The sequence below is a fragment of the Cyrtonyx montezumae genome, unplaced genomic scaffold, assembly GCF_038088225.1.
Source record: "Cyrtonyx montezumae isolate F1298 unplaced genomic scaffold, pur_monq_1.0 scaffold_6, whole genome shotgun sequence".
Classification (NCBI taxonomy): domain Eukaryota; kingdom Metazoa; phylum Chordata; class Aves; order Galliformes; family Odontophoridae; genus Cyrtonyx; species Cyrtonyx montezumae.
This window is the reverse complement of record NW_027072067.1, coordinates 8,612,976-8,635,271: the sequence shown is the minus strand read 5'-3', so window position 1 is coordinate 8,635,271 and position 22,296 is coordinate 8,612,976. Positions and strand designations below refer to the sequence as shown.

Genomic DNA, 22,296 nt, shown 5'->3' with positions numbered 1-22,296 from the left:
AGTATCAGTTCCTATTGGAAGAAAAGTGGCCCTCCTATTTCTCTTAGGAAAGCAGTTGTGTGTACACGTATATACGTGTGTACAGTGGCCAACTGGTAATTTTTTGCTTGTCTTCAACAAAATAGAAAACTACATCAGTGTTATATTTGGCAGCACAAATGTGTGGTGTTTTAATTTAGGATAGTAAATTAAAACAGAAACAGTGTTTTACTATAAAATAAAGTGAGAGGCAACATTTATGTCCCTCCTAAGGGACGTAGGCAGCTCTTCCTCAAAGGAATAATGCTGAGTGTTGCTGTCAGTTTTGCAGTGTTGGCAGTTCTAAATTCCTACGTGAGTAATATGAGAGAGTAATCTCCAGGCAAAACTGGAATGATTTTCAAGAAACCCAACAGAGAAAATTAGATTAAAAGATAGGATTCATAACTTGTGCCATGGTTCTCTTCCAGTTTCTAGAATGCGAGCAGTTGGACAGCTGTCTAAACTTTGGCTCTTAATAAAATAACTTCTTCAGTTTTACCACTGTGAATTGAGATGCTTTTGTAAACTTGTATATGTGTGAGATTGACTACTAACTACAGTAATCAATTCTTAATAGTTAAAACATTCAAAAAGTAGAAGGCAAACTGTTGTAACTGTAGGATAAGTTCATGAGTTGCCAAACTCGTTATGACAGATTACAATGGGCATTCATGAATGAAAAATCATTAACGTAAATTTAATTTATTGTTAAATATGGTCAAATATTTGAGAGTGTTTTAGAAATCTCTTGCAGTGTAAGTTATTTAATATCTTGTGCATATACCTTTTTTATGACTTTCTGAAGCTGAGGCTTCAACAGTGCTGAAATAAAATGTCCTAGTCACATATTAAGAGAGGCACAGTGACAATGGTTTCTGTAAATATATAGGCAGTTTTCATCTGTTGCTATTTACATCGATTCCATAAAATGCTGAAGGATCTGCCTTTTTTTTTCCTATGGACTAGCTATACCTTGTAGAATATTGAGTTGGATATAGGAATTTTGATTATCAAGTTTGTGTTTTAACTTAATTATCAATGAATGTTACAACTCTGTAGTTAAAGAAACCTATGATATAACTAACAAACAAAATGTGGAGCATAGATTGTTTTAATCATAAAAGTGTTCAACTTGTTTCAAAAGGTAAGGAAAAAAACAGGGATTTTTTGAATCTTTTATAGAAGATTGTTAAAATATTTTACATATACACTGTACAATAATTATTTTGTATCAGAAGACTTTCATATAGGGAAAAAATAGTTCTCTAAAACATTCCTTAGTTCATCAGAACAATTTGAAATAAAACGTAGAGCTCTTTTGATCTGAAGGTTAGCAGAAATAGGGGACATTTCTGACCATTCTTATATTCTCATACATTCATACTGGTAAAAAAAATGGAAACTTTTTATGCCTTATAAAACACAGAGCAGCATTCTTGGTTTGAGCCTCTCTGTACAAAGCATGACTTTAAGGAGTAGCTATCTCCACAAGATTTGTTCCTCTTCTTGTCTTAGTGCCAATTCCAAAGACTCATACTTTAGCTTTACAGAACAATTTGTTTTTGTTTCTAAGCAATGGATACATTAGATGATAGCAGTTCAAAGCTGTGAGCGTGCAATTTTTGATGGAATTAGACTCCAAGGCTTTTAAGGAAGTGATCACTTTAAGGTTCGCTGATGTCAATAAACTCTTTCTCTGGGGGAGGGCCACCTCGGTACCAGCTGCAAGTGCCATCACTTCTCTTGATACAGGCGTAATGCTTGGCTTGGTGCCCGTATAGCTTTCTTTCTATCAGCCAGTCTGTCCAGAGGCACTCATTTGGTGCAGTGATAGAGCAGGGCACCATGTAGCAGGTAGTAATCTAAACGTGAAACAGTACATTAATTCAGTAGATTGAAGGCTTCTAAAAAAAACAATAAAATACATGGTGTATAAGAGCACAGTTTCACCAGTGAAAAATGCTCTTTCCTCAGAGCTGAGCTCCACTACGAGTGTTTTGTTCTATACTTACTTTGCAGCCACAGCCCATTTGATATCTCTGGTTAAGACTCTTCTTTTGAGACAAGGATAAATCATCCCATGGTTCAATGTAGTTGCATAAATGGATGAGGACTTTACCATCATTTAAAATTTGGCCTGCAGCATGGGAAATAAGGAAAATAAGGCAAGCAAGTGAAACTGTTTTCTAAATACTGAACTAAATTGAAAAGAATTCAAAAGTTAGTTAGCAATTGCACTAAATGTGTCATGCTTCACACTTTTTTCACTGAATTTTCTTTAAAGTATAAGAACTATCTTCCTGAATAGATGATAAAGGTTTAACAAGGACATTTCTCAAAAGATGCTGATAATCTGCAAACAGGGGATGGGTGTAAATGCAATAATACCTTGGACAAGATCACAGGACTCTATAAATACAAATCTGCAGTTACTTACAACACCAAATGAGGCATAATGTAGGCATGGGTTGTCTCATTAAATATGTTTGCATTCATAGGAAAACTGGTACTGTTGCTTTTAAATGAATGATGATGGCATGGTTCCTATTCACTAACTACACAGTTACTGGCTTCAACTTCCTCTGAAAGGGTTTTAATATCTTCAAGTAAAGAACAGAAAACTTGCCAGATTGCAGGTTAATTGTAGCTTTACACAACTTGTCCATTTAATTCTGTTTGTATTAATTAGACAAAACAGAAATACATAGGGCTTTTTTTCCCCAAAGTTAGTGAAATTTAACATTGAGCAGTTACTTTTTTTTTTCTTTTTAATAGGTACATTAGTTTTGTTGTGTTTTACCTGTCAGAAGGTACTGCTTTTTGTTGTTTGCTTCTAGTTTCACTCCACAGAGTGATGAATCAAAAGGAGTATAGACATACTGGACATCTTTGAGCTTTTCAAATCCTTTAAACATCTGAAAATTATCAGAAAGTGAAAGTCAGAAGAGGAAAACAAACATGAATAACCAACGCAACTAACAACTGAAACAAGCATATAGCGCACCTTTGGGAAAAAAAGGCTGTGAAATTTGAACTTCTATGAGAAAATACCAACAGTTAGGCCCCATCTCTACATAAAATGAATTGTCCATTATTTTATAAGGATATTAGGCTTTTTTTTTCTTTTTTTTAATTATCATTTTAAAATCTGATTTTAAGTGTTTTTAATGGCTCTCAACAGCTTTATCTTCACATTATATTCTAGTTATCTTCCATTTAAGGAATAAAAAAGACACAGCAGTCATCTGGAACAAGATACTGCAGTGTTGAATCTTTGATGAAAAATTACTGATATATTTGCATGAAAAATCTTATCGGTGTAATTGTGTCCAACTTCAAGAATATAAAACATGCTAGGAAATGGAGCACTGTTACTTTATTCTGTTAGTAAAGCACACTGTTTTTCCACATCCAGTTGATAATTTTGTCCAATGCAAACTTCTGAAATGACTGTTAGAAAATGGGAAGTACCTCTTAGAATTTCTATCTTGAAGCACCAAAATGGATAGGTTCAGAATCAAAGCCCATGCAGTGTTCAGATTGTCTGCTTCCTAACCAATATTTCCAGCTATGGCTGAGTCAGCCATTAAAAGATAGAAACAAAATTAGTTATATCCAAACTTGAGAAGGAACCATAAGATGCTAGTCAACTTCAGAATGCCTGTCATCACCTAATATGACATAACTGAAGCCCCAGCACTCCAGGGGCCCCGTTTTGTTACATCATGCCATGTGTTGACAGCTGTGGACAATTGCAAGGTTCACAGCTCTCATGGGCAAGCTCTTTCTGTTGCAGCTGGCGTCCCTGGAAAATATGTTAATATTACTCAATTTCTCTCAGGAGATTTAAACAGTACAGAGCACTACAAAACACGATGGTAAATTTGTTAGGTTTTTTGAAGCCTTATTTCTAGAATTATAAAAATGGTCCAAGGTGTTGTCATTGCTCTTCCCATCCATAAACATTAGGTATTAATTTGAAATACTTAGGAAAAGAAGAAAACATCCTCAGAAGAAAAGAGAGAAATCCAGAATAGCAACTAAAAACAAATTCACCTTATTCAGGGTGTACTAGACACAGAAATCTAGTACAAAGTAACTGTGTGAACTTGCAAGCATCCTCTGTGTCAGTTTCAGAAACCTTAGATTAAACCGCATTTTATAGTAGGATACAACTTTTAAGTGAATAACTCACTACTTGATCTAAATTATTTTAAGAGCCATAGACGGACAACAAATTTATAAAACTAATATATATGTATATACTTACCTGTACACAATTTAACAGCAACTATTATTGGAGATCTGATCAATATTTAAATGAGCATTTTGAGTTTCATTTGAGTTAGTTTCTCATTAGTTGAATAAAACTTTATAATAATTGAGGAGCATCCTTAGGCCCTCATCAGATTGTTGTTTGTTTTCTCTGTCATATTCCAGCTCTGATTTATCTCAAGTTTTGATTAGATATTGGTTAAACAGTTTCTTAAGTTTTTACCCTTCTGTTTCATTCAGTAAATTGTATTTGATCTTCTCTGCCATATTATCCCAACTCCTGAAGGTCTGGATGCTTTCTCAGGATGGCTTGACTCAATTCTGCATTCTGATATAATGCATTTACATCTGATGTTCTGGTAGGACATTATTGAAGGAAAATACACGTAGGAATCAGAGTAGAAAGATATGAACCTGGTAATTAGTCTGTACGGATACTGGAGCTGTCCTGCTGAGCTATGTGACACAGCCATAGCTTCAAGGTTTTAGAATACTTTTTAAACTTTGTGTTATTTTCAGGTTCTCAGGCATGTTCCTATTATAACAATGACATTCTTCTATCTGCTTTGTTTTCAGAGGCTTTTCAGCCATATGAGAGCTTATTTTCTTAGCTTTTAAACAACATGCATCACTGTAAAGTATACATATTGTTATGTTTAGTTATCAGCTTGAACATCATCTCATACTCCCACTGTGCACAGAGCCCGCCCTTTTGTAAATGAAGTCAGCTTAATTCTTTCAGAGGGGCTCCATCTGTGCAGCTTGTGTGAAATGTACTTAGTAATCATGCTTACATGTTTCACTCTGTAAAAGGTGTTGATTGTTCTAATGTTTACATTAATATCTTGGGCATTACTTTAATATTCTGATAATATAGGACAAAATATTATTAAAGCCAATAGCACTGTTTTTATATTTACATGGCTCCTCACAATACGCCCAATTACCAAGTCAGCAATAATAATGCTATGAAAACAAATATTCAAACTACATATAAATTTTCTTCTCAAATTAATGTAATACTGTAAATATTATCACAGTGAAATAAATTGGAAATATACATCAACTTTAAACATGCTAGCTCATACATAAAAAATGAATAAGCCATCATTGTTCATTTTTAGTATTTCTAAAAATGAATAACAAGATCATAATGAATATTTCTGTCCAAAAATATCCATGTTTTAATACTAAGAGAAAAATATTGGTTTTAAAGTAACAGATATATTTTTTGTAACAGCAGTAGCCTAAAACAGTCACACTACCACTATATGTCAAAATGCCCAGTGAATAAAATAAAAAGAGAGCAACTTTTTCTCTACTTAGAGTCAAAATAAAATGTAACCTCTACAGATTCTGTGAAAGCAACAAATTCTTTATCACAAGACTCTATCACTGGTTTGGAAGAACTCCACTAAACCTAATGATGATTTCTAATCAGTAAAATGATGCTGTAAGTTTAGTTTTGCTAGCATTTCTGTCACAGATTACACAGCCTTCTATTTCATTAAAACCATTAGAAAAAAACATAAAGATAGCAAAATAAGTTAACTTTAATGAACGTCCTCTTTAGGAGCTGAAAAAATAAATGGAAAAATCCTATGAGATTCTGAATCATTTTATTTTGTGCACTCCCATTTACTTCGCTAGCAACATTAGTGTAGATTGATTTTTCTGTGAGTAGCAGGGAAGGAATTCTGTTTCTGCATATGTCTGTATTCACTTGTGAAAAGCCCTTTCTATTCAGCTGGAAATGCTTTCCTCTGCTCAGAAAGTTTGTATCAGCCAATCAGAGCCCCAATACCATAATGCAACATATGTGGCCAAGTATTCACTAGAAATGGAAAATAAGTAAATACAGTGAATAGCACTCATAAATTTAAGTACATTTTCATACAGCCTTCATAAAACTATTCTGAATAAGAAAAATTGTTTAAAAATAAGCTTAGTTAGCAAGTTGCTACTTCTTTGGCATTCATGAGTTATCTCTTTTTTCTTTCATCTTTTTTTCAACCGTACTCTAATTAATTCTGTATCGTTCACCTATATCTAGCCTTGATAACAGCTGGATCCTTTTCCAGGTTAAGCACTTGGAACTAAATTGTAGGAATATACAGAGGTTATCAGTATTGAACTTCAAATTAGCTGATTGATTCCATGTACCTTTATTTGTTTGATTTCATACCGGATCATTTTGTGGGTATCAAGAGGATCATCACTGGCAGGAACCACCTTTTCACTGGATATTTTTGCACGAATCACTGTAACAAAAAAAAAAAAAAAAAAAAAGGCAAATAAGCATATACCTGATATTACAAGTAATAGATAAAATTATATTTTTCTTCTATTTTTTTTTATTTCTAAATTTTTAGTTACGCTTTAGCTAGAAATAGATGTTAAGCTTTGTCATTGGACAAGATAAAGGCTGAAAATAAATGGTCTGCCTATTATATGAATACTTACCTTTGACAGAAATATGTTCCATTGCTTAGATATTTTCTGTGATTTAAGGCCACAGTTTCTCAACATTCTTAATGCAACCCTTGACTTAAAATATCCTCAAGTAGAGCAGTGCTGCTAAGCTGATTATGGTTATGGATGCTATGATTCTGGAAATCTGAAATAAGTTACCCCTGAGTTTTGACAGAATTGTCCTTCTGTATGCTAACAGACTAAAACCTATGGTGATACAATGCAAAGGTAACAGCTGTGTTGCATTCACTTTCCTGAGACTATACATTTTAGCCTGTTATTTCCAGCCTTAATTGCATTAGCTTGTAAAGTTGAATTATTTCCTTTCATGAAGCATTTCATTTATTTCCTGTTCTTAAGGCAAGTAAGAAAGCTTGTGATAGAAAAATAGTTTGTTCTCTTACCTATCTTTGCTTTGTGTCTCTTATCTGTATTGTTTGAAATATACCAGGAATATTTGGCACAGGGAGTAAAAGCATCCTAAGAAGATGGTATATTTCATTGAGCCCGAAGTTTTTCTAGGGAATTCTACCTCCCAAAAATTATTTATATTCCAGTTTTGGCTTGGTTCTGGATGACTGTTACTGCAGCTCCTCTGCCGATGTGCTGCTTGTTAGAACAAACTGTATCTCCATGGAGAGAGAGTGGCAAAGGCCTTAGCAATCAACAATCAAACCACACTTCAACTCTAAATCTACCTCACAATTATGCACAGACAGATCTCCAAGGATGTCTGAGTTTTTTGAAGGGAACAGTTGAGTTTACTCTCTCATTCACACTCATAGGTATGGCCCTTTATGCAGGTACTACAGAGACCAGAAATTATTCTTCAGCATAAGAACAATTTCTGGACCCCCTGAGATGTTCTAGAGTTTGTCTGTTCTTACAGTGAAATCCTCATACTTGTTCTCTTCAAAAAATCAAGCTGATGTATTATTTTTTTAGGTCATGTTCCCTACCACCCCCAACAAATTTATTCCATAAATTAACTAAATGAAATCAATAAGAAACCCAAACTGCAATTTTTCTTACAGCCAAATAGAGGTCAGTTTCATATAAAAGTGGGCAGTTCTCATTTCCTCACTTATTAGCAGAGCAAACTAGATGTAAAAATCAACATGGTGCATATGCCTGCAGCTTCAAAGCTGGAGTCCTCTGTCTTTTGGCACGGGGCTCCCTCCTCCCAGGCCATTCAAACTCTTTTAACTCCCTTTAGACTTATAGATTGGATCGAAAGGCAAGAGTTCTTTTAAGTATGAACAGCAAATTCTTCATTTCTGATGGTAGTGGCAGTACCTCTTTAATTATCTGCAGATGTGTTATGTTCCCAATAATTAACAGTACGTGTAAATGCTTTGATATACTTCCAGACAAAAAGTGTTGCGGATTGTTTGTGCTATACTGCTGGAATGGTCAGATTAGAATAACATTTTGTTTAGTGCTGTTTTCCTTTACAGCAATACTTTGTAAGGAAAGATTTTATCATAAAAAAGTTCATTTAATAGAAGTTAAGAGGTGAGACGACAGTTAGGATTTAGACCTGTAATTTCCTCAATACCACAACATATTTTATATTCAGGAAATATTTCCTTGCATACTCAGTGCAAATGTTTGTAGAATAATTAAAACTACTTTTCCCCTTTTGCTTAATAGTGAAATATTACTCATATTCATATTTGTATTAAATTCTTGTTACCATCTGTCAGGAGCATTGCAGGTTATCTGTTATAGCTCAAAGGTTCTCCATGGAATTACATGAGGCATAAAGGATAACATATTAGGGTTTGTCATTATGAGATCTTTTTGTGGGTGTGTAGGGAGAAAAAAAAATAGAAAAGGAAGAAAGAAAAAGAAAACGTGTGTTTAAGAGAAAGTTTCCAGATGGTGGAATTAGACCAAACTGAGATATATTTTTTTTAATGACAAGAAGGTTTTTACATTAAAGGATGTCTAAATCTTTAGTTATTTGGGTTTAACTCCTGAAATCAGATTCAAACACACAGATCTTTTGGGGCCTTTTAATCCTCCTCATTTTTTTTTTCTGTTCTTTGATTATTTTTTTTTTTATTTTCTTCAATCAGTCATTTAGCTGTCTCCTAAAACCTCTGATTCATGTGGTTGCTTCTGTTTTTAACCACAAGCACTTCCTGATTTAGCATTCTTGGGCCCAGCCATCTCCTTTTCACTCATGGTTCAGAGAGTGGTTAAAACTTAAGATTCCTCCTTGCCTGTACTTCTTTTCAATAAGTGGTTTCAACTGTGCTGTTGCTGGGTTGGCTTCTGTACTTGGCTGAGAACAACCACTGCATGTTTAGGGCAGTAATTTCATTTTCCCTCTCAGACAGTTGTTGGTTCCATATGAGAAATTCCGTATGAAATGCATATGCATAGCTTTTGTATTCTAATGCCAATAATTCACTGTGCCTCAAATTTCTCCCACATTAAAAATATAGGATGCATTTCTAGAGACATTCATGCTAATATTTCAGTAGTGGGAGGCTGCATTCGTGCAGTGCTCTCAAGTTTTGTAACTCATGCTATTTTCAAGAGATATTTCATGATTTAATAAACATTTTGTAGCTGAAAAGTGTGTTGGGTAACTGAAATAGAAAGAAATGAATGTGATCAAAGCTATGCAGGAGGTCAGTTAGAGCCTCACATCAAAAACCCTAATGGCAGCTATTGGCTCCCGCTATCATGCTGAGTCCATACTGTCAAGTTGCTCCCCTCTAAGCAACTTCTGCTTTTATCATGAAGGTCACAGCATATTGCAGTTATAAGAGGGCAGTGTTCTATTTAGTAAATCAGCTTGGCTACTGAACATTTATTATTTGATATCTATTAAGAATATTTTTTCCTCCTTTCCTAAATAATAATGAAAATCTCCCAACCATTTCTACAGCAATGAAAGGTAATCTTGAACTGCATAAAGGACAGAACTTAGCATAAAATTAGATATATTTATGTTTAAACAATATGGATAAAAGTGTTGGGTTTTATATTATGCAGGGGTGTTCAAAGTTAAAAAGTTAGGCATTAACATATATTTTCTAATACTATATGCTTTCTTTCTGAAATCAGATACAGCAATTATTTTCATGTACACAAATGCTACCATCACCTCATGTAATAGAAGGCATTTCATATGTTTTCACTTTTAAATGCAAAAACCTTAAAATAAATAAAAAAACAATGGCTAAGAAGTGTGTGAACTCTAACGGCAGCCAGATATGGAGACAGACACTCGGAGCTTTCCTTAGTTTTATTGGCCTTTATTTATTGTCTGGTATCTTAATGGAAACTTCCAGAATTGATGCTTTAACTAATCAGTGAAGTAATCCCGATGACTTTGATTTGAGTATTGTGTCAAGCTATGCTGGAATAACTGGGGAGTGCAGAGCAATGTTGGTAGTGCCACAGGTTACACTAAAACCAGAGCTAAATAAAGCCAAGAATTATCTGTGAACAAACGTTTGCAACCAGAGCATTGTTTCTCTTCTTTAATCCTGTAGGATTTAAAAAGAAGGTGTTCTAGTAACACCCTGTCATGCTTTCTTTGTGAGTGATCAGCACAATTCAGTACCATCTCCTCTTTGTAGTATGTAAGTGCTCAAATTATTTCTGTTCTGTAGAAGAATGCAGGCAAATCTGGTCATTTACCATCTTTGACTTTGGGGGAGTGAGTTAATTCTGCAGCTAAATGAATGAGATCAGAGAGAAGAGGAAGCTGGAAGTCACAGAAAGGGCTATAACATATTCCTTCTTACAATTAAATTGCTGCTCTAGGTGGAATTTTTATGTACAGAGTAGTCCGGTCAGTCTACATACTCACAGGTCAAAGTTGGTTCCAGTTTAAATCAGACATGTATCTAACTGTCCAAGTATTTAAATAAAGGTAACCAGAATGCAGGCTTGAAGTTTGATGACAGAATCTGCCTCATCTGCCACATTCACCTAAACACAAGTTACGGCACATGAGTGTTAGGACTCAAAGATAAAGTCCAAAGACAAGGTGGAAGTGCAATTTTTTGTTTGTTTGTTTTTGTTTTTATGACCAGATGCCAGCAAGCTTTGGTCCCTTCCTACAAACTCATGGTCTAAAGAAGAATATTGGCAAGCTAAGCTATTATAACTGCCTGAGTAACCCTGGAACACAGTGTTGAATACTTGTGTTCCATGAGACATCTCAAAAACTATTAAATATATTTTACATTGGAAAGTAGACATTTGATCAGCTTAACAATTTTGGCAGAGAGGGAAAAGAGTTAGCAGGAAGCAGAATGTTCTTAACCTCAAAATGAAAGAATAAATCTGCATAGAATTGATTCCAACAGATGAAAGTGAATGAACGCACTTCAAAACAATACTGTACAGGATGTGTTTGGATAAAAAAATAAGATAGTTTGTATAAAAAGCTGTAGAATTCTTACTAAACACTTCCCATTTGTACAGCATTGCCACTTTCCTGATGGAACTCTGCCATATTTCTAACTAGCTATGCCGAACTGTTCAGTCATAGAACAGACTTGTTGCATTTGCTTATTGTAAAGCTTTGAGTTTAACCATTGATGAAACCAAATGAACTTGCATGAGTATTCCCATATCTGTGAAAAGATAATTTCTCAAAATACATATAGAAGGAAAAAAAGGTATTATCAGTACAGAAGTGTTATAACTTAGTTATAAACTTGTAGGTGTTGCTCATGCTGACAAAAGAAGACAACTCATCCAAAGTAAGATAAAAATTATTGATTGACATTAAAATAATTCTTGAAAATAAGTAACTATGTACCTTACCTAGTTTTACAAATGCTCTGTTATTTTTAAAGTAGATTAATTTACAGATTTAGAAATAATTATACGAGATGGATTTAATTGTAAGTATGCATTGTTCATATTCCCTCTTCCTCCACAATTCCTTGAACAAAAGCTAAGGAATCTGTATTTCAGAAGATGTCTATGTTAGTTAGGATTTGAACGCAGTCTTTTCCTGCTTTATGTTTTAGTTTTCTGATATTCCATTAATAAATGCTCATAACTATCTGTAAGATAATTGAATCAACAGCACCATAATAAACTGAAACACGCTTTTGGAACATCACAAGAGAAAAAACAGAACTTCATAGATTGTTGAGACACAAAGGCTGTGGATCTATACCCATAGAGCTTGTTGAACAATGTAACTACAGCAGTCTTTTATCCTCTATTCATGGACATGCACTGGAAGAGCGTTGCCTCTGACTGTGCTTCCAGTTGTATGAGAAGGTAAATGTGGTAAGATAACAGTATTATATGAACTGAAAAATCAGATTCTTGTACTAAAATTTTATTATTCGGTCTGAAGAAACCCCAGGGAGATTTTTGAAAGGGCAGTTTTATTTAAAACTCAAGAATTGCCCCAAACTTAAGTTCTATTAATCCCATGAAAAACAGAAAGCAAAGAGAAAAAGATGATGGATAAACCTACAAATTGCACACTGAAGACAAAGATCACATGATCTAATTTAATATTAGCAATATTAATATTTCTAACCAGTATGAATTCTTATAACCAATACATTTTGCTACTGTGCAAATGTTGTGGGTTACACCTTTCTCCGCTGCATGATGAACTTTAATTTTCTAATATCATTCACTGTTATTCGTGGTGCTTCTCTTTAGAAAAAAACAGAGCGTTCCAAAACTCACCTTCTTGAAAAAAATGCATATACTTCTGAAGTCTGTAAAGCAGAAGCAAGTGATCGTTTCATCACTATTTCAAAGGGATATTCAGTTGCAGTGATTATCAACTTTTTTCAACATAAATACTTTGCAGATTTTGATAATTCTTTTGTGTTTTATTCGTGGTAGTGCTCATCTGCATCTAAAGTGCATTTCTGTTGCAAGCTTTCAAAAAGTAGGAAGCTCATTAGGACTTTCTGGTAGGTCAGGACTTCGAGATTCCCTGTGTGTTTTTGGCTTGGGATGCAAAAATTCCTTGTGTTGAAGGGAAGAGTTGATTTAGTCTGGCTTCCTTATTAAATCAGATTATGCGGTCCTTTTATTATTATTATCAGAAGAATATGTTCAATTTGTAAGGGTGAGGTTTTTATGAACTTTCAAATGGAAGAGGTGATTTTTTTTAACAGATATGTGCTAGTCTTAACTTAGGCATGACATAAAAAATAGCATGATTTCCTAATGTTGTTCAAGGTCAGTGTTTTCTGCACTGTTTTTACAGCTGCTACTCATGTTACCAGAAATATTTCTCTCTACTTCTCAAGCCTCAAATACCACATCATTTGACTAGTAATCAACATCTGCCTAATTTCAGCTGAAGAATAACACTCTCTTTATACTCTAAAGTCTGTAGAACAACATACATCATGTTATTGTAGATTTCCATTCATGGCTGCATACCTCTTCCTCCGTGCGGAAGAAACCCCGTATTGTTGAAATACTTTTTAATGAGAAAGTTAGGGATTAAAATTGTTAGTTTAATAGGATTAAGAATCTGGCAGTATTTTATGGTCTGTTTTATATTATTTAATCATTGTTCATAAGCTTAAATTTTGTTTTTCCATGCAGTGTATGCAGAATGACTTTAAAATGGGTTTTAATTTCTTGTTTCAAATAGAAGTAACATAGCTGCTGAATTATCCTATCTTGCACTTAGGTTCAGCAATAAATCAGTATTATGAGTTACTTTTAAATCAGTGAAGTGTGATAATTGTGAGTTTTTATCTTACAACAAAATACTCGATTAGATCAGTTGTTTTTCAGTAAAGTGTAATTATTTCTTAGTTGTCACTTATGTTCTAATTGACAAGAGTTCTGTGCTTCATGAATATGGCTCTTTAAAATTCTGTCCTGTTGCTCACTATTTCATGATGCCACCTCATTTTACAGCTTCAGCTTTAATGCTGTCAGGAGTGCTGCCATGAAAATGCTCAGTGAGCAAAGGAGAAAAGAGTGACAGCATTTTTCCAGACTGAGCCCCATTTCAATGGAGCATAGGATTCTGAAATCATTTACAGCAGATTAAAACTTATTTCTTAAAGTTGCATGATACTGAGAGCACAGTCTTACACTGTGATTTGAAAAGAGAGTTAGGAAACCAGTAAGACTGGAATTTTGAATTAAGTTCTCAAAACAGTCATTTCTCTTTTAAAAACTGAAGTAGATATAAGGTCATATGCATTTTGTTCTGATAAAGCTCTTACTTTCAGCAGAAAATACTTTTCCTCTCATTCTGCTAAATGTTGTCTGCAAATGGAAAGAATTGACTAAGTGTTGTCATTTATCCTTACTTGTGAGAGTATTCAGAAAGAATTAGCCTGTTCCAGCCTGAGCAAATATAGCATGTATCTTCAGGCACAGCGATTCCATAAATCGATCTGTTCTTTGTCTCTGATAAACTCAGAAGATTATTCTTTTTCTTCCCCTTAGCAGCACTCAATTCAGTAACCATGAATGCTGGAGTGCTTTATTAAACATTTTCTAAAGACAGATACAAATACATGTACTTATAAGCAGTCATTAGCAGCACAGCATCTTTGCAATCAGTGTTGCAATCCACTGCATGTACTGCAGTTATGATTTTATTCTAATATATAAGCATTTGCACCTTTGAATGGTTGGGGACCATTTTAAATTAAGAGCCGCACTCTAAGTGCTTTCGGAGCTATTTAAAGCTAAATAACTTCCTAGAATTTATGTAGTGTAAAATTTTAATTTCAGATATTATCAACATGTATAAAAGTATACATAGCAGACAAGTAAGAAAAAATAATATTTATTTAATGTTTATAGAAGCAAAGAATCTTATTCCCTTTGATTAACTGATTTTGGTAGGACACTGCTCACCTTTGAGATGAAAATAATCTCTAGGGGGTTTTTTTGTTGGTTTATTTTTAGATAATTCAAAGGTTAATGTAATAAAACTTTCAGTGGCATGCTCTTTCAATGGCAGTGATACAAATAGCCTTAAAAATTCCTTTCCTCTAATACTTAAAAAAGCATGCTCAGGTGCTGCACTTTTCCTGTCATTTTTATGTGCATTTTTTCAAGGAAGAGAGAGAATTAGAATAAAATTCAGCTCATTATTTCACTAATCAAATTTATAATTCCTTAAACAGAAATTCAGCTTTCATTTTTTCATTTTTGCTAATTCTTTCCAGTCAGTGCTGATTTATCCCAGAAATATATCTATGTATTGTCGTCTGTGATTTTCACCCTAGAGGCAGAACATTCAGACTCAGCCAGTCTGCTGATGACGCAAAGCTGTGGGGAATGGCCTTGCACTTGGGGAGGAATAACTGCATGCATCAGTACAGTCTGGGAAATGACCTGCTGGGATTGAGCTCTGCAGGGAAGGACTTGGGGATCCTGGTGAACAACAGGTTGGCCATGAGCCAGCAGTGTGCCTTTGTGGCTGAGAAGGCCAATGGTATCCTGGGGTGCATTAAAAGGAGGGTGCCAGCAGGACGAGGGAAGTGATCCTTCCCCTCTACTCTGCCCTGGTGAGGCCACATTAGAATACTGTGTCTAGTTCTGGGCTCTCCAGTTCAAAATAGGTATCTCCTGGAAGGAGTCCAGCAGAGGGCAAAAACGATGATAAAGTGCCTGGAACATCTCCTATATGAGGAAAGGCTGAGCAACCTGGGTCTGTTCAGCCTGGGGAAAAGAAGACTGAGAGGGGATCTGATTAATGTTTATAAATATCTAATTCTGTGATTCTGTGGTTGCTGCCTCCATTTGGTAGGACAATAGTATAAATATGTATTATATACCAAGTACTATAATCTTTCCATGCTATGGTGAAGTTTGAAGGTGTTTAGACAGCTCCAAGATGCAAACTGTGTGAAACCTATCTCTCTGACAGTGAGGTGCCTGAAAGCATGGCCTCTGATTTGTGGATCTAGCCAGGGTCTGAAATAGCCTTTGGTGAAGCCATGTTGTCCATTCTCAAGCAGTAGGCATTTGATCAGCTTAAGGGACTAGGATTGTTTAGTCTGCAGAAAGAGCCCAGGGGAGATCTTATTGCTGTCCACAACCCCCTGAAAGGAGGTTGTGGCAATGTGGGGTTTGGCCTCCTCTCCCAGATAACCAGCAATAGGAGAAGAAGAAAGGGCCTCAAGTTGCACCAGAGGAGGTTCAATTTGATATTAGGAAAAAGTTCTTCTCTGAAAGAGTAATCAGGCATTGGAACAGGCTGCCAGTGAAGCTCTGGAGTCACCGTTCTGGAGGTTTTAAAGAAATGTGTAGATGTGGCGCTGAAGGACATGGCTTATTGTGCATGGTGCTAAGAGATAACAGTTGGACTTAAGTCTTTTCCAGCCTTAATGATTCTATGATTCTTTTATTTGATTTTTTTTGCAGGACCCTGTAGTATCCCTGTCTTCAATGGTCTTTTGTTATGTGATCTAGTTATTAATGTTTGTGTGAATGTTGTAGTCCTTGACACAAAAATTAATTACACAGTTGCTTAATTTTGTGTTACACTGTTCACAGCAAGTAAACTCTATGAGATTAAGCATATAGTGGGAGCATATAGCATGATAAGAATAAAAACTTCATTTCACTGTTAGCCTTTTTTTCCCTTAACTTAAAAAAAGTTCTGTCTACAATTCTTATAGCTTTTCCAAAGGTGATTCTCCCCATGAGGCAAAGCTACTTTCCACTCTAATACTGCACAAATTAAACATCTCCAGTACAAAACAAAATACTATGTTGCAGTGAAGCAAACTTGTGTGGCATTGAACCATAAACTTTTCAATATGAAATTCAATAATCCAGAAATCACATATTGCAATTTTACCCCCAGATGAACGGATTTTGAAAAATTAATTCTGGTGTATTTTGAATTTTTTAACTTTTATTTTTAAATGTGATTAAAATTTAATATATAATCTGGCACATTTTGACAATGACTCCTCACAGAGATCTTCTGAGATTTTAGCAGCCTTAAAAAGTTGCCAAGCTTCAGCTGCAAAGCTTCCATCATGTTTTGAAATGTGCCACTCTTCTCAAGCTAAAGAATTCCTCTCTGAAGCTATATTATATATTTACGAGGGCTGTTCTGAAGTTAGTGCCTCCTTATCTTACACTGGCTCACGGTCTCAGGGGCAGATGTTGGTGGTATGGCACTAGAGGTTGGACCTTCCCACCAATATTCCATTACATTTTGTTTCTGCACTGCATACGGCAGCAGAGCAGCAATGTGACAGAATGGTGTCCGACATGGAAGTACCAGGTGTCACTGAATTCATCTGTGTGGATGCTCATCAGCACTTGCTGAAAGTTTATGGAGACCTAACAGCAGTTGTGAGCACACTGAGGGGGTGGGTGGTGTGTTTCAGCAGTGGCGACTGTGGGTCACCTCCACTGGTGCAGCTTGTTATGAGCATGGCATGCACACTTTTATTAATCAGTTTAAGTTTATTTTCAATAAATTTTTAGGGAAAAAGTGATAAAGCCATAAAGCACATGAAATCAGAACACTGGCATCGACTCTAACGGTAGGGCACTGGTGTGACATATCTTAAAAGTATAAAGCATGTACTTATTTGTCCTATTATCCCCCAAAATAACCTGGCTTTTGCTTCAGGGGAGAATACAGCTTGAATTAAAAGCAATGCACTTAAGAAAGGAATTAGTCCTCTCTATCTATAAAATTTCTCACTTGGTTGTGTAATTTGATGTGAGCATTGGTTTAGAATTGAGTTCATGAATTACTGAAGTTAGTGGTAAAAGGGAAATCTTGATACCATTTGATCAACTCAGTTTCATTCATGGCTTCTCTCCAACAACTCAGAGAACATTTCTTATATCAGCTTGAAACTATGGTGCCTCTCTACTGAATATGAAAAATTAAACAGTCAATTCTCGTATTTCATTTTCGTAAGGAAAAAATTTCTTGATTTTTGGTGGGGCATGTACTTAGCATGTACAATTAGTAGTGGAGTACATGGAACTGCTATTTAATAAACCTTCCATCTCCATTTCAGGCTAAAGTAATTTGGAGAATTATAGGTGTTCATTGAGGTTTGAAGGCATTCAACATGTTTTAGGAGGATCTCAGAACTGTTAGGCACAACAGGAATTTATTTCTTTTTCTAATGAAAGATGTATATCTTCATGGCACTGGACACTTCCAGTTGATGAAGATTTACCTCTCTTTGAGCTGTAAGACACGGAGAAGTTCATGAGAACTTCTCAGATTTGTACAAAATCACACTCCCTTATGGCTAAGCAGGAGATGAGTTAACAAACACATAAATGTCAGGACCAGCCTAACACTCAAGATTTTCTGTCAGGATCTTCAACCCCTTAATTGCTTTTCTTCCCATTGAGGACAACTACAAAACAACTGCAGTACTCTTCACTCATTTGCAGTTTTTGTTTTATCCAGCACCATACCAGAACCAGAAGCACTGTCCTATTCTACACCTATCAGAAATCCCATTATTTCTGTTAAGTTACTTAGGTTTGATGGTAGATACTGAGCATTTATAAAGAGTGCAAAGCCACAAAATCCTCCTGACAGAAAAAGACAAAATGGCGCAGTGCTCATCATTTGAACAAAAGGAAATTGAAAAGAGCTTGTCCCATACTTAATTCTTTGCCTGTTTTTTTTAATTTTATTTTTTATTTTCCTGAATATCTCATATAGATTGTAACATTTCTGAGTGCCTTCGCATATTTACTTAGTGGCTTGAGTAAAGCCAACAGATTCCATTGCCTCCACCTCCAATTTCTTTCTATCTTGATCACAAGAGATCCTAAAAAAACCCTTAAAAAGTTACAGACAGTGAAATTGAGAAATAATGCAGTAACGGAATTATTTATCGTACTCAGTAACCCTAGGAACAAGACTGAGACTTTGTCTCAGGTTTTACTTAATGTGAAATTTAGAGGCATGGCATGGTTTCTTGGTTTTAGTATGTGATAGGTTTTTATTCTGCAAGGAAATATGTGAATGTGTCTATGGGTACACAGATGAATGAACTAAATAAATGAAAAAGACTGAATAGTCTCAATAAGATGCTGGATTGACATTCAGCTACCAATGATTTTGGTAGGTGAAAAGCCGATCTCTTTGTTAATTGATATTTTAGAAGTAGAAATATGTTGAAATAGAAGTACGAATCTTGAAGTACATTTTTAATCTTAAATCTTGAAAAGTGTAAGGATAGAATTCTTTGTACTACTAGCAGGAGAAATTTCATGTGTAACGCTGCATGGGACGCTTAATAGTATGGCCATTCCCATTTAAGAACCAAGTGGTGCAAAGGATGCAGGTGTGGCTTCAAACCTGCTTTGCTTCAAAAAGGAACAACAGCTGCAGAGGCACTGCCCTGATTCCCACCGGGGTGGTGCTGTGTGGGAAAACTCAGTCTTGTGCTGCCCATTTCCCCAGGACAGCCCCAGCCCTGGCATAAGGGCTGGAGAAGCTGCCTTTGCCCAAGTGGTTCATAGAGGTTTCTCTTACACAGGGCAAACTGCTTCACAGGTCTTCTCCAGAACTTCTGAAGACATTTTGATCTGCTTACAAGATGCACTGTGTCTAAAACAAATCAAGGAATTCACCTATAAATGCTTAGATCAGGTTTTAAATGTACATATATATATACATATATATATATGCATATCCAAAAATATATTTACAAATATTTATTTGCTATACGTGCATCTCTATCATTTTTTAATATATAGAAGTGCTATTCTAAAATATGGACAATAAACAAAGAGATCCATGATAAAAACATTCCTTAGCTGAAAGGTACCGTTTACTTAAAAAAGAACATCTATTTAAGTGAGCACCAGATCCAAATATAAGGTAGTTTTATTTTGCAGTCTTTTATTTAAACATAATTTAAAGTATGTACCTAGCATTTCTAATATATGTAAGGGACCTTCTCTCAATTAGAATGCCCAGAATGAATTCCCTAAATTAATGTAATTCCCTAATTACAACATGTAACAAGTATTTTGAGTTTCCTCTATACTGGGAAATTATTTATTTAGAAAAATCTCAAATCTGTGGAAAAAAACCTCATTTTGTTATGTCTAGGAATGCAGCAGGTTAATATCATTAACTGTATGCATATATAGTTAAGCTTCTGGAAATAAAACTTTATTTTCTTTCACACCTGAACCTCAAGTTTGTAGTGTCTGGTGTAGGTAGCTCAATGAAAAAGATTGCTTAACACAACCAGATTAAAAAACAATTTAACTGATGGCCACAAATAGAGCTTGGAGTTTGTCATGGCTACAAAGATTTTCTGTCAGAGTATAAAAGCAATTAATCAGTATGCAGAAGGTATTGCCTGCTCCATAGAGATGCTAATTTTGTGACACTTTGGAAACTCATGTTCTACATTTACTGTTCACACTAGATGGAAGCTAACCAGCCTCAGCTTGAGCTAATGAAATCAAAAGACTGCAAAATGACACATTTTCCTACCCCCATGCAGTATCATTTTGAGATCTTTAGTTTCTTTCTATAAGTATTTTGACAGCCACAGTGTTGATTGAATATCATGAAATGCAGCTATCCTAAGGACTGGAAAATCCTATTTGTGTGGAAACTCTGTAGCCAGATTAAAATTAAAAAAAAAAAAAAAAAGGCATATCAGTTTCCTGCTCAAGTATTTTCGTAAACAACAAAAAAATAAGGTGCTGTAGTACAGCAGAACAAAGATCAAATATTTCAACATGTTGTCACTGGGGACTATTTTTCTTTGCTTAGCTTTCCCAGAGTGCTGTAAGGACCGTCCAAATGCACAGTTAGAGTGGATATGTGTTTAGATGCAATAGTCTCTTATATACTGTGAACAGTAAACATTTAAAAGTCCACTTATTCTTTCCTGCTTAATCTAAATTAAGAGCTAGCACAGAAGTTGTTTCTATGAAGAAAAAAAGCCACCACCAAATGTTACAGTAATTTCAACAATTCGTAACCACAAAATGTACTGGAAAGGAAAAAAAACATCAAGAAAAACACATCAGCTACTACCACATTTTTTTCCCATAGTCGTATGTTTCTCTGCAGGGTTCTCTGCAGTCATTTTGTTCTAAAATCCTCTACGAGTCGAGGCCATGTGGTTAAAAATATTTCTGTACAGCTGCACAAAAAAGAATGCAGCAGTTAGATTAGCTCCACTTGATTTCCTACCAGCACTTAAAAGCACATCGTTGTTAGTGACTCACCTAAAGCAGAATCGCAGATGAGCTGCTGCGGATGAGCAGGGGCACAGCTGCACGCCTCCACCAGCTCCTGAATTCTGTGGGTCAGCAGCAGAAGCACTGAAAACAACAAGGTACTAAGTACAGGATTCATGCTGCCTTAAGCACAGCTAACCGGTCTGCCAAGAGAAATGCTTTCTTACTGTTGATTTTATATCTAAACTTCCTACAAACTATTTGATTTCTTCCGCGTCTTCAATTTCAGCAGACTTGGGTGGTTGAGAAAAGCCCTCTAATGCTCAGTCTGAGTATACGCTTATGTTAACTGACTTCTAATTTCCCTGACATAGGAACCTCTTATTTATGGCCCAGACACTAACTCGTAACTCCGCCTTCCTTTAAGGAAAAAGCACATCATTGGTGAAAGTTATTGTACCAGAAGTGAGATTATCTTAGTAAGCACTGCAATGTTGCTGTTATGAGTCAGTATAACTATTAATAATCAAAAGCCTTTACAAAAACAGCTTTTACAAGTATCTGCAGTTCATTTCATGATCTGTAGCAGAACAGACTTTTATCTTTTTCTAGTACATTTTCTTCCAGCCTGAATTTAGAAAATAAATCTGCTACTTTCTTGATTCTGGTCAAGTGAACAACTGTCCTTTTTTGAACTGGATTTTCTTTTGCAGTCCTTGGTCTTCCCCTGCACTTCTGTGCATTTTCTTGAGATGACATTCCTGTTTGCAGGCTGGACAGAACTTCATTCACGAAAAAGAAATGTTTCAGTGCTCTTTTCATAAGACTAGAACAATTAGCAGTTACAAGGAATAATGAATTAAAAATAAAACGCTGCAATAAAAGGGTTTTTTTTTTTAATTTTATCAAAGATTTAATGTAAATTTAATGTATGCTGGAGGCACACCTTTTTCTCTGTGTTCATTTTCAGTGTAAGTCCTGATCAGCACAGGTTTGTATCTGTATTTTCTGGCTACATGGAACACACACATACATTTAAAAGTTTGGAACTCTTTTTTCAGCTTCAGATCTTCTGTTGATATCAGTCTGAAAATGTATTCTAAATGTTATAAAGCAGTTCCTTCATGAGGGAGCAAGATGAGCTATGTTTAGAGAGCAATAATAGATTGACATGGAAAATAGAACTTAAAGGATTGTGTTTTTTGTCACAATTCAAGTTTGAGAACTGAAAATTCAGTAATGTAATTTGAACCATTTTAATCAAGAGTCATGAAAAACTATTCCATCAAGATTTAGGTGTACACAAAGTAATTTATCATCTTTGTATAAACGTGTACATTGTTCCATAGCAGAAGGTTTATTTTATTGTTAAACTGTAAGAAG

The 22,296-nt window shown here is 35.2% G+C and overlaps 2 protein-coding genes across 4 annotated transcripts in view; one reads left to right on the top strand and one right to left on the bottom strand.

The window, feature by feature from the left end:
* Positions 1-22,296, top strand: part of SYN2 (synapsin II) — a 135,987-nt gene that overhangs the window by 63,798 nt on the left and 49,893 nt on the right. The window lies entirely within an intron of this gene.
* Positions 887-21,255, bottom strand: TIMP4 (TIMP metallopeptidase inhibitor 4). Of its 3 annotated transcripts, XM_065749656.1 has the most exons (6): positions 21,141-21,255; positions 20,962-21,057; positions 6,460-6,557; positions 2,822-2,936; positions 2,034-2,158; positions 887-1,883 (listed from the first exon to the last, which is right to left on the bottom strand). In XM_065749656.1, coding segments are annotated over exons 1-6 (633 nt in total). In that variant the 5' UTR covers positions 21,142-21,255; the 3' UTR covers positions 887-1,685. The 3 variants fall into 3 exon arrangements, with proteins under 3 accessions (XP_065605728.1, XP_065605727.1, XP_065605729.1); XM_065749655.1 differs by having other exon boundaries at positions 20,962-21,255; XM_065749657.1 differs by lacking the exons at positions 20,962-21,057; positions 21,141-21,255 and adding an exon at positions 7,853-7,924.